The 15,223-nt window shown below is 44.1% G+C and overlaps 1 protein-coding gene across 1 annotated transcript in view; it reads right to left on the reverse strand.

The window, feature by feature from the left end:
• Positions 1 to 15,223, reverse strand: part of SNX22 (sorting nexin 22) — a 58,330-nt gene continuing 43,107 nt past the window's right edge. The window contains exons 6-7 of the mRNA XM_083183695.1: positions 14,142 to 14,209; positions 1 to 1,102 (exon numbers count right to left, since the gene is read on the reverse strand). Of these exons, the coding sequence (XP_083039821.1) occupies positions 990 to 1,102; positions 14,142 to 14,209 (181 nt within the window). The 3' untranslated portion in view covers positions 1 to 989. The remainder of the gene's footprint in view (positions 1,103 to 14,141; positions 14,210 to 15,223) is intronic.

Consider the following 15,223-nt stretch of genomic DNA (forward strand, 5'->3'; position numbering starts at 1 on the left):
TTCCAAAATACAGAATTATCCATTATCCAAAATGCCTCCTGTATACACTTTATTACCTTTTGAAACTTGATACATCTGGCCCTACGTGTTCATCTCAGGACAACTTCATCCCACTTTACCCAGAACAGCTCCAGTGGGTTGTACACATATCATTATTTTGGAATGTAACATTATTTTACATTTGGTACCCAAAAGGCAGAAAAAGGATTTTACATCCAGTGACCGTTAGTCTCTGATACCTGACCCAATGGTGTATCACAAATGAAAACTCTGCCTATGCTAATACTACTATAAATGTAACAGTAAACATACTGCCAGTGATGGACAGTCTGAGACCATTTTGACAATGACCCTGGCCACACAGATCTGGCTGAGCTACAGCTTTGTAATGGGAAGCTGCCCCCCTCCCACCCTCCTCAGGAGAAATGTCTGTGACCTGTAAAATCTAATTCTCATAACCAGACTTTGTGGGTCATATGGTATGAGATTGGAGAACGCAACATGGAAAAGGGGTGCAGAAGGCCTTGTCCTTCAGAACGCACATCTGATTTGGTTTTGCTGACTGCCAGCTTGCTGTAGGTCTGTAGTCAGTCATTCCTAAAAAGGACTGAGTGCAGCGACTGGTATCAAAGTTGCATTGTGCTTCAGTGTCTGTTTGTTCGGTAGGAAATCAAATCCAGCAGATCCACCCATTCAGCAGGGGGAGAATTTTGTCCACAATAATGGTCCATATATCAATGTACACTGTGTCCACGAAAAATATCCTTTATCAACAGAATGTTCTGGTTTCTGTACTGTTCTGTATACAATGCATGTCCTATTGTGCTGGGGCACGCAGACATGGTTTTACTCCTGCATCAACCAGGGCTGTCATTTTGCAATAAGATATTTGAATAGAATTTCCTCCAAGCTGGTTTATCCCAAATAAAGGACATCACACAGGTCCAGTGATCTTAACCACCAAATGGAATCATTGTATTCTACCATTGTCACTTCACTTGCCTGCTTGGTGGGAGCATTTGCTTGACTGTAGGTGTGTCCTTGTGATTCTTCTGGTATATTCCTTGGAGGATGCCTTGTAGCACTATGTCCTCAAATATATCTGATATAAAGCAAAAAGAAATGAAGTAAAATTGCACAGTAGATAGGCCAATGATACATTTTTAGCTTCATATGTAGAGTGGTTGGTCACATACATGTGACGCTACAGTGCCAGTTGTTCTAAATGGGGATCAGCAAGCACTTGGGATTGTTATGTATGACATACACTAGCACTTAGATCAGTCACTGGTCCCCTAGGCACTAACGCAATGACACTAGGGGAGAAGACAGGTAAATTTACCAAGATGGGAATTCTATGAAAAGGTGTGGATCATTGGACTGACATGAACTAGGTCGACACCACTAGGTCGGCATGCATGAAGGTCGACACAAGCATTAGGTCGACGTGGAGTTTTTCACCTTTTTTCTTTTGGCCCGAATTTTGACAGTCACCATGGACACTGAAACATAGCACCGTGTCCCCTTGCGTTTATCGCTGGGCTTCGGCAGGATACCTTGCTGTGCTCAGCAACTTTTATTCTCCCACCATGCCCTAGAGCAGGGGTGGGCAATTATTTCAGCTGGGTGGCCGCTTATCATTTACATTAAATATTCGAGGGCTGCGCTCAGTAAAATGGGGTGTGGCCATGAAAAAGGGGATGTGGTCACTCAAATGGGGGGTGTCCTTGATTGTAGGGATACAGGTAAAGAGACAGTGAAACAAGGAAAAAAACCATGACAGTAGGACAGGGAGATTGACAGTGGGGGCAGAGTTCAGAGGTAGCAGGGATCCAGAGGTGGCAGGGATAAGAGCTGGGTACACCCCATCTGGGCACCCAACAACGGAATGTAGAGGACCAGTGGTGGCATTGACTGGTTGGGATCAGCGGCAGGGTGAGGTCCAGTGGTGCAAAGAAGAGAGCCGGCCACCCAGAACAGGCTGAGAGAGGACCAGTGGTGCAGGGATGAGGGGGGGGGGGGGGGGTGTCATGTAGAGAGAGAGGGAGCAAGAGGGGAGTTAGGCAGAGAGAGAGATGGGTGGTCGAGCATTTTAAGGCAGATCGAGAGAGGGGGGCCAGGGAGAGAGGGATGAGAGGGGGACAGGCAAAGAGAAAGATAGAGTGGGGGGTTAGGCAGGGAGATAGAGGGGAGATAGTGGTGTTATGCAGAGAGAGAGAGAGAGTGTTAACAGAGGGGGGTCAGACAGGTAGAGAGAGGAGGGGGTGAGGCATAGGCAGAAATACAGATAGAGGGGGAAGTCAGGCAGGGAGGGGTGAGAGAAGGGGGGGACAGGCAGAGAGGGGTAAGAGAAGGGGGGGGGGGTCAGGTAGTTAATGCACGCATGCCGGAGTTACCTGCTGGGAGAAGGTATAGCAGCTAGTATACTACTGCAAAACCCCTGCCAGCAGCCCTCACCTTAGGGACACCGCAGCAGGGAGAGGACCAGTGGCGGTGCAGTTATGAGAGCCCAGCAGGGCCGGGGATGAGAACAGGGCACCCGGCAGAAGCAGGTAGAGGACCAGCGGCGGCGCAGTGATAAGACCTGGGCGCCCGGGAGAGATAGAGAGAGCACCAGCGGAGTAAGTGACCAAAGGGGGAGATCAGCCTGGAGGGGAGGGGATCAGCCGGCTCTCCTTTACCAGTATGACAGCAGCAGAAGCTTGGCGCGGACGGTACTCCAATGCTCTGCTCTGTAGCTGACACGCGGCGCGTGTAAATAAGTGAGTCCACAGCAATCCATTGCTCTCTGGCTGTGTCTCCTCCCCCGAAGCCGCCCCGCTGTGACAAGAACTAGGTTTCCTCAGCAGCGCCGCATGCTGTAGCGGGCCGCTTGTCATTGCTACCTGGTGGGGGGGCAGAAGGCCAGGCAGGATTGGTTCACGGGCCGCATCCGGCCCGCGGGCCGCCTGTTGCCCACCCCTGCCCTAGAGGATGGTAGGCCATTAAATACTGCATGTCGGCTAAAAGAAAAAAAAAAAGTGGAAAACCCCATGTTGACTTTTTGACTGTCGACCATCCCCATGTTGACCTGATGACCCTGTCGACCTAGTGCTTTTAGACCTAGTGACCGTATCCCCTACTGAAGATGGGATGTTGCCCATAGCAACCAATCAGATTCTACTTATTTATTTAGCACCTTCTAAAATATAAAATAACCTGTTGCTCTGGCCAACATCTTATCGTCAATAGAAATCCCATTTTAGTAATTTGACACTGCAGTCCCTCACATGGCAGAAGCCATGAGCTTGAGGAGAGAGCAGTATGCAGCCAAGGGCTGATGCCACCCCCAGGCTGTCCCGTCCAGTGTGGCCACACCACCTCCTTACAGCCCTGCCATACAGTTGTAATTTACTACCCTAATCCTTAGTATGTTGGTTACTTTACGTTTTTTAGATAACAACATTTCTACACCCCAAATTTGTTTTGCTCAAACCCAGACACACACATTTTTTTAAGTAAGTATAAAGGCAATATCTATTTGCTTTTAATAAATTGTAAGAAAAAATGGTGAATGTTTCTTTGGTATGTACAATTCCCTAAAATTATGAGATAAAACATTCAAGTTATCCATCCTCCACATCTTGGGAAGAGAGTGCAGGATCAGAACCACATAGGAAGGAGAGAGAGAGAGGAAAGAGATAGATAATGGAGTAAGAATGGGCAACATGTGTACAACAGAGTTTGGATAAATGGGTACCGAATACCCAAAGAGTATTAAAGAAACATGGCATAGTACCTAACCTAGGGGGCTTATTGTAGCAAAAAGCACAGTCCTAGAGCAGTGGTTTCCAACCCTGGTCCTCAAGTACCCCCAACAGTACACATTTTCCAGGTCACCCAGCAGGTGCACTCATTATTCAGACACATTTTAAAAGATCCTCAGGTGGAGCGAATTATGTCAATTGTGATTCTGTGTGGAGACCTGGAAAACGTGCTCTGTTGGGGGTACTTGAGGGCCAGGGTTGGGAACCACTGTCCTAGACAATGGATCAGGTATGTGAGGCTTCTTTAGGCTCTGTTGTCTACTACTTCTACTCAGGCTGACATTCCACTGTTTTTAGCAATGGTATTTTTAGCAATGGAAATGAAGAGAAAGACCGCCAGTCCAGTAGTTGGACCTGTGTGATGCTCAGATAGGTTAAAAAAAAACAACGTATGGTCTCCATATTCATTGAGGGAAAGCAACCTGCCATTCCTCATGACCTGGTCACTCTGGAACGTCCCAGTAAAATGTAATGTTTGACTCTTAAGTTCATCTGCAATGCCTTGTGGATGGATGTCTTTAGGTATAACCCTCAATCGTAAAATATTGTGACAACCACGGTTATCTACATAAACGTCTGCGGATGTCTATTAGTTAATATGCCAAACATCCCTTAAAGTAGTCAATGTGCAAGTTGGCATTTTATGGCACTAAAATGTGACCACCCAGTCTGCCATGACATGGGCTAGATAGATATTCATTCTACTGGTCTGATAATATGTCTTATGTATGTACCATTGTTGAAACCTTACTGGTGGCTTTTTGTCAAGAGGTGCAGCCTACAAAAAGTGTATTAAGTACTAATAATGTTCAGTCTTTTGTACAGTTTACATTTGTTAAATCTTAGACAGATGGATAGTCAGATTGATAGACTGCATGGTGGCACCCTGAAAAATCAGTTTGCAAATATTTAATTTAGTTCCGTTTGAACCCCCTTTTCAGTTACTAAAAAGTTAGATCATGTTATATGTGACCAAACTTGTGTCCAAGTCTGAGATATTTGCATTAGCGTAAACACATACACACATGAAAATTGCAGTCCACCATGGTGTAAAAATGGCTGCCATTATTAAAAAGGAAGTGAGTAAAATAAATGATTGTGGTTTTGATCCTTTGGCATACACAGATGAGAACTGATAAAAAGTAAATATATATTACAAATGGTCAAGCAACCACATCACTTAAGATGGATTGACCCATAAGCGATTTGTGATACGGCTGGGGGCAGTGTGCTTGTGACTTAACCCCTTCACGACATTTGACGTATATATACACGTCATGGCCGGGAAGTACTTCCCGACACATGACGTATATATACGTCATGACTTTAAACTGTCACTGCGTCTCGAGACGCAGTGACAGAGGGACAGAGGGACGATGTCTGCTGTCCCTGACAGCAGACATGTCCCTGCATGCCCAGGGGGGGCTGCGATGTCGCCCCCCCCGTCGGCGATCGCTGTGATTGGCTGTTCAGTGTGAACAGCCATTCACAGCGGTTTCCTGTGTTACCAGCGAATCAGACGCTTGGTAACACAGGTGTCAATCACCGCCGGGCGTCAGGGGGCATGAGGGGGTCATCGGTGACGATGACACCTCACCCCACCCTCACCCCACCTGCCCCCAAGGCTGTGATTGGTCCGTGGGACCCACGGACCAATCACAGCCAAGGCGCGACATTTAAACTAACGGTGACTGCGCTGCAGACGCCATTCCGGTCTGGAATAGCGTGCAGAGCGGTCACCGTGCCTATCTGCCGTGATACTGACCTGATCCTTGCTAATACTTACCTGATCCTTGCAAATACCTTACCTGATCACTTGATCACTGCTTGTAGCGTGCTGGACGCTTCCTGGATCTGACTTCCTGAGACTTCCTGCTGCTGCTGCAGTGTGATAGAGAGATAGAGAGAGAGAGAGAGAGAGAGATAGAGAGATAGTGACAGAGAGAGCTATATTTTGTGTCTGCTACCCCCCCTTTTTGGGGGTGCAGGTTTTTTTTATATATAAATAACTGTCAGTGCTGCTGCTGCAGTGTCATAGAGTGATAGATAGTGATAGATAGTGATAGATAGTGAGAGATAGTGAGAGATAGAGAGATTTGTGTCTGCTACCCCCCCTTTTTGGGGGTGCAGGTTTTTTTTTTATATATATAACTGTCAGTGCTGCTGCTGCAGTGTCATAGAGTGATAGATAGTGATAGATAGTGAGAGATAGAGAGAGATAGTGACAGAGAGTGATAGAGAGTGTATATTTTGTGTCTGCTACCCCCCCTTTTTGGGGGTGCAGGTTTTTTTTTATACATATAACTGTCAGTGCTGCTGCTGCAGTGTCCTAGAGTGATAGATAGTGATAGATAGTGATAGATAGTGATAGATAGTGATAGATAGTGAGAGATAGAGAGAGATAGAGAGTGTATATTTTGTGTCTGCTACCCCCGCCTTTTGTGCTGATCACTATATCTGAGGTGATCAGCAACTTTTTGGGGGCGCAGAGGTTTTTTTTTTTTATTTATACCTGTCAGTTGCTGCCAGTTGCACCAAAGGTTGTGCACCTGCTGCCCCTCACTGGTAATCAGTGTCGCATCACTGATCACCTTTTTTTTTTTTTGTGGGTGCTGTGTGGTCTTTTTTTAATTTTTTTTTTACACACATTGTGATTTTGTGGGTGTCCTGTGGCCACTGTGCGCTGATCAGTGACGTACATCACTGATCAGCTTTTTCGGCACAGGGTTGATCTATTTTTTTTTTTTTTTTTATCAAATTCCTGTTGCCTTTGAGCGCTGTTCAGTGACGGACGTTACTGACCAACATCTGTGCTCAATTTTTGGCGCAGGACCTTTTTTTTTGTTTTTTTAACCCCTTCAAATTTTTTTTTTTTAACCCCTTCAATTTTTTTTTTTTTGTATAAAGTATTTTTTTTTTCTGCACTACATACACACTACACACTACATACCCCCCGGGTTGAAATAAAGTTTGTACCCCCCCCTACACTATACACGTGTTGAAACATTTCACTACCAGTAACACAAAAATAAAAATGTCATCCCAAATGTCATCCCAGTCATCCAGAAGAATGTATTCAGTGGAGGAGGCATATGCCATGCTTGCTTCTGACTCTGACACAGCCAGTGAGGCAAGCGGGGAATTTGAAGGATTCGTCTTAAGCTCCTCTTCCTCCTCTGGTGATGAGGGACCCCCTCAAAGACGCCCCCGTAGAGCAGCTGAGACCCCCCCCCAATAATTGATCTCGTATGGACCCCACCACCAGACAATTTTGAGCCCCAGGTTCCTGAGTTTTTGGCCATGCCAGGAATCCAATTTGATTCCACAGGTCTCAGAGAAATTGACTTTTTCAAATTATTTTTCTCTGATGATTTTATAAATTTAATGGTGGACCAAACTAATTTATATGCCCAGCAGTTTATTGCTCAAAACCCCACGTCATCATTTGCTAGGTGGACCCCTGTAGATGCAGTAGAGATGATGACGTTTTGGGGTCTGGTGTTTCATATGGGCATAGTAAAAAAGCCACAAATTAGGCAATATTGGAGTACAGATGTTCTGTACAGCACCCCATTTTACCGTATGGCCATGACTCGGACTCGTTTTGAGGCAATCCATAAATTTATACATTACACCGATAATGCACAGTGCCCACCCAGAGATGATCCCACCTTTGACAGGCTATTCAAAGTCAGGCCGGTCATTGATCATTTCAGTGCCAAATTTGCAGAGCTATACATCCCTGATAAATGTATTAGCATCGACGAGTCCCTTATACATTTTAAAGGAAGGGTTAAATTCCGCCAGTACCTTCCCAGTAAGAGGGCAAGGTATGGCATAAAAATGTATAAGCTGTGTGAAAGCACCACAGGGTACACCCACAAGTTTAGGGTATATGAAGGGAAGGATTCAAGAATTGAACCGCCAGAATGCCCCCCCTCCCTCGTAGGTGTTAGTGGAAAAATTGTCTGGGATTTAATGCACCCCTTCCTGGATAAGGGTTATCACCTCTATGTGGATAACTTTTACACCAGCATCCCCCTGTTTAAGGCCCTTGGTTCAAGAGGTACAGCAGCTTGCGGTACTGTGCGTAAGAACCAAAGAGGCCTCCCAAAAACGCACATTGCCCAAGTAATGAGAAGGGGTGAAAGCAGGGGAATATGCACCGAAAATATGTTGTTGGTCAAATATAAGGACAAGAGGGATGTCCTTATACTGACAACAATTCATGGAGACAGTACCACCTCCATCCCTGTACGAGGTACCAGTACCCACACCTCAAAACCAAATTGTATCCTAGATTACAATAAGTACATGGGCGGAGTGGATCTTTCAGATCAGGTACTGAAGCCGTACAGTGCCCTGCGGAAAACAAATATCTGGTACAAGAAGCTGGCCGTGTATATCATCCAGATGGCACTGTATAACGCTTACGTGCTATTCCGTTCTACCGGCCAGAGGGGGACATTTATGCACTTTCAAGAGGAAGTCATAAAGGGCCTAATATTTGGGAACCAGCAGGCAGAGGGCCCCAGTACTTCTAGTACTGGCCCCCGTATTGTACCAGGGCAGCATTTTCCCAACGAAATCCCCTCCACTGCAAGAAAGGGCAGGACACAAAAAAGGTGCAAAGTTTGCTATAAAAAGGGAATAAGAAAGGAAACTATTTTCCACTGTGAAACTTGCCCCGACAAACCCGGCCTATGTATAAAGGAGTGTTTCAAAATATACCACACATCTATGGATTATTAGGTTCATCATTTCACCGTGCTTCGGGGGTCTTGCTAATGCCACATAGCACCCACCATTCATTCCACCAGAATCTGAGCTGCAAAATCCAAAAATCACTCCTTCCCTTCTGAGTCCTGCCATGCACCCAACTGGTATTTTTTGGTCACATGTGAGGCATTGCCGTACTCTGGAGAAATGGGGGCACAGATTTTGGGGTGCTTTGTCTCCTTCATTCCTTGTGAAAATGAAAAATTTTGAGCCAGAAGTACATTTTTGTGTAAAAAAATGTAATTTTTCATTTTCACAGCCCAGTTGTACCAAAATTGGTGAAACCCCTGGGGGTTTGAAATGTACACTATACCCCTAGATGAATTCCCTGAGGGGTGTAGTTTGCAAAATGGGGTCACTTGTGGGGGGGTTCCACTGTATTGGTAATGCAACATAGCACCCACCATTCATTCCACCAAAATCTGTGCTCCAAAATCCAAAAATCACTCCTTCCCTTCTGAGTCCTGCCATGCACCCAACTGGTATTTTTTGGTCACATGTGAGGCATTGCCGTACTCTGGAGAAATGGGGGCACAGATTTTGGGGTGCTTTGTCTCCTTCATTCCTTGTGAAAATGAAAAATTTTGAGCCAGAACTGCATTTTTGTGTAAAAAAATGTAATTTTTAATTTTCACTGCCCAGTTGTATCAAAATTGGTGAAACCCCTGGGGGTTTGAAATGTACACTATACCCCTAGATGAATTCCCTGAGGGGTGTACTTTGCAAAATGGGGTGACTTGTGGGGGGGTTCCACTGTATTGGTGCTTTGGGAGTCTTGCTAATGCAACATGGCACCCACCATTCATTCCACCAAAATCTGTGCTGCCAAATCCAAAAATCACTCCTTCCCTTCTGAGTCCTGCCATGCGCCCAACTGGTATTTTTTGGTCACATGTGAGGCATTGCCGTACTCGGGAGAAATTGGGGCACAGATTTTGGGGTGCTTTGTCTCCTTCATTCCTTGTGAAAATGAAAAATTTTGAGCCAGAACTGCATTTTTGTGTAAAAAAATGTAATTTTTCATTTTCACTGCCCAGTTGTATCAAAATTGGTGAAACCCCTGGGGGTTTGAAATGTACACTATACCCCTAGATGAATTCCCTGAGGGGTGTACTTTGCAAAATGGGGTGACTTGTGGGGGGGTTCCACTGTATTGGTGCTTTGGGAGTCTTGCTAATGCAACATGGCACCCACCATTCATTCCACCAGAATCTGAGCTGCCAAATCCAAAAATCACTCCTTCCCTTCTGAGTCCTGCCATGCACCCAACTGGTATTTTTTGGTCACATGTGAGGCATTGCCGTACTCGGGAGAAATTGGGGCACAGATTTTGGGGTGCTTTGTCTCCTTCATTCCTTGTGAAAATGAAAAATTTTGAGCCAGAACTGCATTTTTGTGTAAAAAAATGTAATTTTTCATTTTCACTGCCCAGTTGTATCAAAATTGGTGAAACCCCTGGGGGTTTGAAATGTACACTATACCCCTAGATGAATTCCCTGAGGGGTGTACTTTGCAAAATGGGGTGACTTGTGGGGGGGTTCCACTGTATTGGTGCTTTGGGAGTCTTGCTAATGCAACATGGCACCCACCATTCATTCCACCAAAATCTGTGCTGCCAAATCCAAAAATCACTCCTTCCCTTCTGAGTCCTGCCATGCGCCCAACTGGTATTTTTTGGTCACATGTGAGGCATTGCCGTACTCGGGAGAAATTGGGGCACAGATTTTGGGGTGCTTTGTCTCCTTCATTCCTTGTGAAAATGAAAAATTTTGAGCCAGAACTGCATTTTTGTGTAAAAAAATGTAATTTTTCATTTTCACTGCCCAGTTGTATCAAAATTGGTGAAACCCCTGGGGATTTGAAATGTACACTATACCCCTAGATGAATTCCCTGAGGGGTGTACTTTGCAAAATGGGGTGACTTGTGGGGGGGTTCCACTGTATTGGTGCTTTGGGAGTCTTGCTAATGCAACATGGCACCCACCATTCATTCCACCAAAATCTGTGCTGCCAAATCCAAAAATCACTCCTTCCCTTCTGAGTCCTGCCATGCGCCCAACTGGTATTTTTTGGTCACATGTGAGGCATTGCCGTACTCGGGAGAAATTGGGGCACAGATTTTGGGGTGCTTTGTCTCCTTCATTCCTTGTGAAAATGAAAAATTTTGAGCCAGAACTGCATTTTTGTGTAAAAAAATGTAATTTTTCATTTTCACTGCCCAGTTGTATCAAAATTGGTGAAACCCCTGGGGATTTGAAATGTACACTATACCCCTAGATGAATTCCCTGAGGGGTGTACTTTGCAAAATGGGGTGACTTGTGGGGGGGTTCCACTGTATTGGTGCTTTGGGAGTCTTGCTAATGCAACATGGCACCCACCATTCATTCCACCAAAATCTGTGCTGCCAAATCCAAAAATCACTCCTTCCCTTCTGAGTCCTGCCATGCGCCCAACTGGTATTTTTTGGTCACATGTGAGGCATTGCCGTACTCGGGAGAAATTGGGGCACAGATTTTGGGGTGCTTTGTCTCCTTCATTCCTTGTGAAAATGAAAAATTTTGAGCCAGAACTGCATTTTTGTGTAAAAAAATGTAATTTTTCATTTTCACTGCCCAGTTGTATCAAAATTGGTGAAACCCCTGGGGGTTTGAAATGTACACTATACCCCTAGATGAATTCCCTGAGGGGTGTACTTTGCAAAATGGGGTGACTTGTGGGGGGGTTCCACTGTATTGGTGCTTTGGGAGTCTTGCTAATGCAACATGGCACCCACCATTCATTCCACCAAAATCTGTGCTGCCAAATCCAAAAATCACTCCTTCCCTTCTGAGTCCTGCCATGCGCCCAACTGGTATTTTTTGGTCACATGTGAGGCATTGCCGTACTCGGGAGAAATTGGGGCACAGATTTTGGGGTGCTTTGTCTCCTTCATTCCTTGTGAAAATGAAAAATTTTGAGCCAGAACTGCATTTTTGTGTAAAAAAATGTAATTTTTCATTTTCACTGCCCAGTTGTATCAAAATTGGTGAAACCCCTGGGGGTTTGAAATGTACACTATACCCCTAGATGAATTCCCTGAGGGGTGTACTTTGCAAAATGGGGTGACTTGTGGGGGGGTTCCACTGTATTGGTGCAACATAGCACCCACCATTCATTCCACCAAAATCTGTGCTCCAAAATCCAAAAATCACTCCTTCCCTTCTGAGTCCTGCCATGCACCCAACTGGTATTTTTTGGTCACATGTGAGGCATTGCCGTACTCGGGAGAAATTGGGGCACAGATTTTGGGGTGCTTTGTCTCCTTCATTCCTTGTGAAAATGAAAAATTTTGAGCCAGAACTGCATTTTTGTGTAAAAAAATGTAATTTTTCATTTTCACTGCCCAGTTGTATCAAAATTGGTGAAACCCCTGGGGGTTTGAAATGTACACTATACCCCTAGATGAATTCCCTGAGGGGTGTACTTTGCAAAATGGGGTGACTTGTGGGGGGGTTCCACTGTATTGGTGCTTTGGGAGTCTTGCTAATGCAACATGGCACCCACCATTCATTCCACCAAAATCTGTGCTGCAAAATCCAAAAATCACTCCTTCCCTTCTGAGTCCTGCCATGCGCCCAACTGGTATTTTTTGGTCACATGTGAGGCATTGCCGTACTCGGGAGAAATTGGGGCACAGATTTTGGGGTGCTTTGTCTCCTTCATTCCTTGTGAAAATGAAAAATTTTGAGCCAGAACTGCATTTTTGTGTAAAAAAATGTAATTTTTCATTTTCACTGCCCAGTTGTATCAAAATTGGTGAAACCCCTGGGGGTTTGAAATGTACACTATACCCCTAGATGAATTCCCTGAGGGGTGTACTTTGCAAAATGGGGTGACTTGTGGGGGGGTTCCACTGTATTGGTGCAACATAGCACCCACCATTCATTCCACCAAAATCTGTGCTCCAAAATCCAAAAATCACTCCTTCCCTTCTGAGTCCTGCCATGCACCCAACTGGTATTTTTTGGTCACATGTGAGGCATTGCCGTACTCGGGAGAAATTGGGGCACAGATTTTGGGGTGCTTTGTCTCCTTCATTCCTTGTGAAAATGAAAAATTTTGAGCCAGAACTGCATTTTTGTGTAAAAAAATGTAATTTTTCATTTTCACTGCCCAGTTGTATCAAAATTGGTGAAACCCCTGGGGGTTTGAAATGTACACTATACCCCTAGATGAATTCCCTGAGGGGTGTACTTTGCAAAATGGGGTGACTTGTGGGGGGGTTCCACTGTATTGGTGCTTTGGGAGTCTTGCTAATGCAACATGGCACCCACCATTCATTCCACCAAAATCTGTGCTGCAAAATCCAAAAATCACTCCTTCCCTTCTGAGTCCTGCCATGCGCCCAACTGGTATTTTTTGGTCACATGTGAGGCATTGCCGTACTCGGGAGAAATTGGGGCACAGACTTTGGGGTGCTTTGTCTCCTTCATTCCTTGTGAAAATGAAAAATTTTGAGCCAGAACTGCATGTTTGTGTAAAAAAATGTAATTTTCCATTTTCACATCCCAGTTGTACCAAAATTGGTGAAACCCCTGGGGGTTTGAAATGTACACTATACCCCTAGATGAATTCCCTGAGGGGTGTAGATTGCAAAATGGGGTGACTTGTGGGGGAGGTTCCTAACTTTTAGCACTTATGGTGCCTAGAAACCTACATGGTGCCTAAAAAAAAATCTCATAAAAAGGAGGCTCCAAAATCAAGTAGGTGCTCCTTCTATTATGAAGCCTGTGGTTTGGTCAACGTGCACACTAGGGCCACATATAGGATATTTTTGAAAACAAAAGAATTGGGGGAATCAATTTTTAGTCACATTTCTCTAGTAAAATCTACTGTATTCGTTAGAAAAATGTATTAAAATTGAAACTCTGCAAAAAAAAAGAAATTTTGAAATTTCACCTACACTTTGTTTTAATTCCTGTGAAACACCTAAAGGGTTAACAAACTTCCAAAATGCTGTTTTGAATACTGTGAGGGGTGCAGTTTTTGAAATGGCATCATTTATGGGGGTGTCTCACATACAAGTCCCTCAAAGTCACATCAGAACTGAACTGGTCCCTAAAAAAATCAGTGTTTGAAATTTTCTTGAAAATTTGAGAATTTGCTAGTCATATTTGAAGCCTCCTAGTGTCCAAAAAAATGAAAAGGAGGTTGAAATAATGATTGCAACATAAAGTAGACATATGGTCTTTGTTAGTTATTAACTATTTTGAGTGGTATGATTATTTGTCTCACAAGCAGAAAATGTGACATTTTGCATATTGCTAAATTTTCCATTTTTTCACGATATTTTGGTATTTTTCACAAAAAAACACAGACTGTATCGACCAAAATTTACCACTAACTTGAAGTACAATGTGTCACGAGAAAACCTCAAAATCACTGGGATAAGTAAAAGCAAAAAAAAGTTATCCCCACTTAAGTGAGACATGTCAGATTTGAAAAAAAGGGCTCTGTCATGAAGGCACAAACTGGCTCTGTCATGAAGGGGTTAATACTGTCGTCAGACATCTTACCTGTATCGGGAGGAAAAATGTACAAGTCCTTGTAAAATCCTACCACCGCTTTGTGTGCCAATTGAAAACTGGAGGGGAAAAAGGGCACTATTTATAGCAAAGAGTAATTTTCACAGTAACATGCATTACACAAATTATTTACAACATCTATAAAACATGCCACAACAGAATCTGTCTGTTTTGCTATACAGGTACAGTATTAAGATATTTAAAAAGTAAATACAACCAAAAAACTATTTTTACCTAACGGCAACTAGCAAAGCTGTGCTGCCCTATGGCTGGGACCTCCGAAGTTCATCAGAGCGAACCCTGTGATGCTTCTTAACAGTTTTCTTTTTAACATGGAGGTACAGTTTCAAAGGACTATAGAATGGCCTAACCATCCAAGACGTAGGTAATTGCGAAAAATTAAGTAGATTGAAACTACTTTCAATTGTTACCCAAAACATTTGAAGGTCCATGGTTCTACTACCCAAAAAGAACAAAGAACGGTACTAAAAATATCAGTTCTAGCTGTACTATTTTCTTTTTTGGTTTAACAATTTTCTCTTCATCTTTTAGTAAAGCTGCAGTTTTCAATTTTGTTAGCAGAGAGACATTTAGAGCAATATTATTGAATCCCATGGTCTGGCTAGCTGAGAGGAAGAGGAGAGGCAAGAAAAATGCACATTATGGGGCATACATGGTGCACTTTTAAGCTGTTTTTAAGCAATCTGTGTGTATACCCCCGAGAATGGCGATGCTCGGTCCCACTCATCACCATCACCTTAACTGTATGTAGTCAAAATCTAGTAAAGCCCCTTTTAGACCTGCCATCTGGCAATTTACCTGGCATTCTGAGTGACGGGTAATTTTGCCGGGTGCAGTCTGACCTCCATTTACACTGAGCAGCGAATTACCACGTTAAAAATGACAACTCTGTAATTTTCTGAATTACACTGGTATTTCTTCAGTGTGAAAGCATCAACCCGGGTCGTAAATCCCAGGTCACCAACCGTGTTAAAGAGCAGGCTGGCGACCCTGGTTGACCCTTTTACACTGAACAAATTACTGGGTAGGACTGCTTCACCCAGTAATTTGAT

Source organism: Crinia signifera, chromosome 4, assembly GCF_055691185.1.
Source record: "Crinia signifera chromosome 4, ASM5569118v1, whole genome shotgun sequence".
Lineage (NCBI taxonomy): Eukaryota > Metazoa > Chordata > Amphibia > Anura > Myobatrachidae > Crinia > Crinia signifera.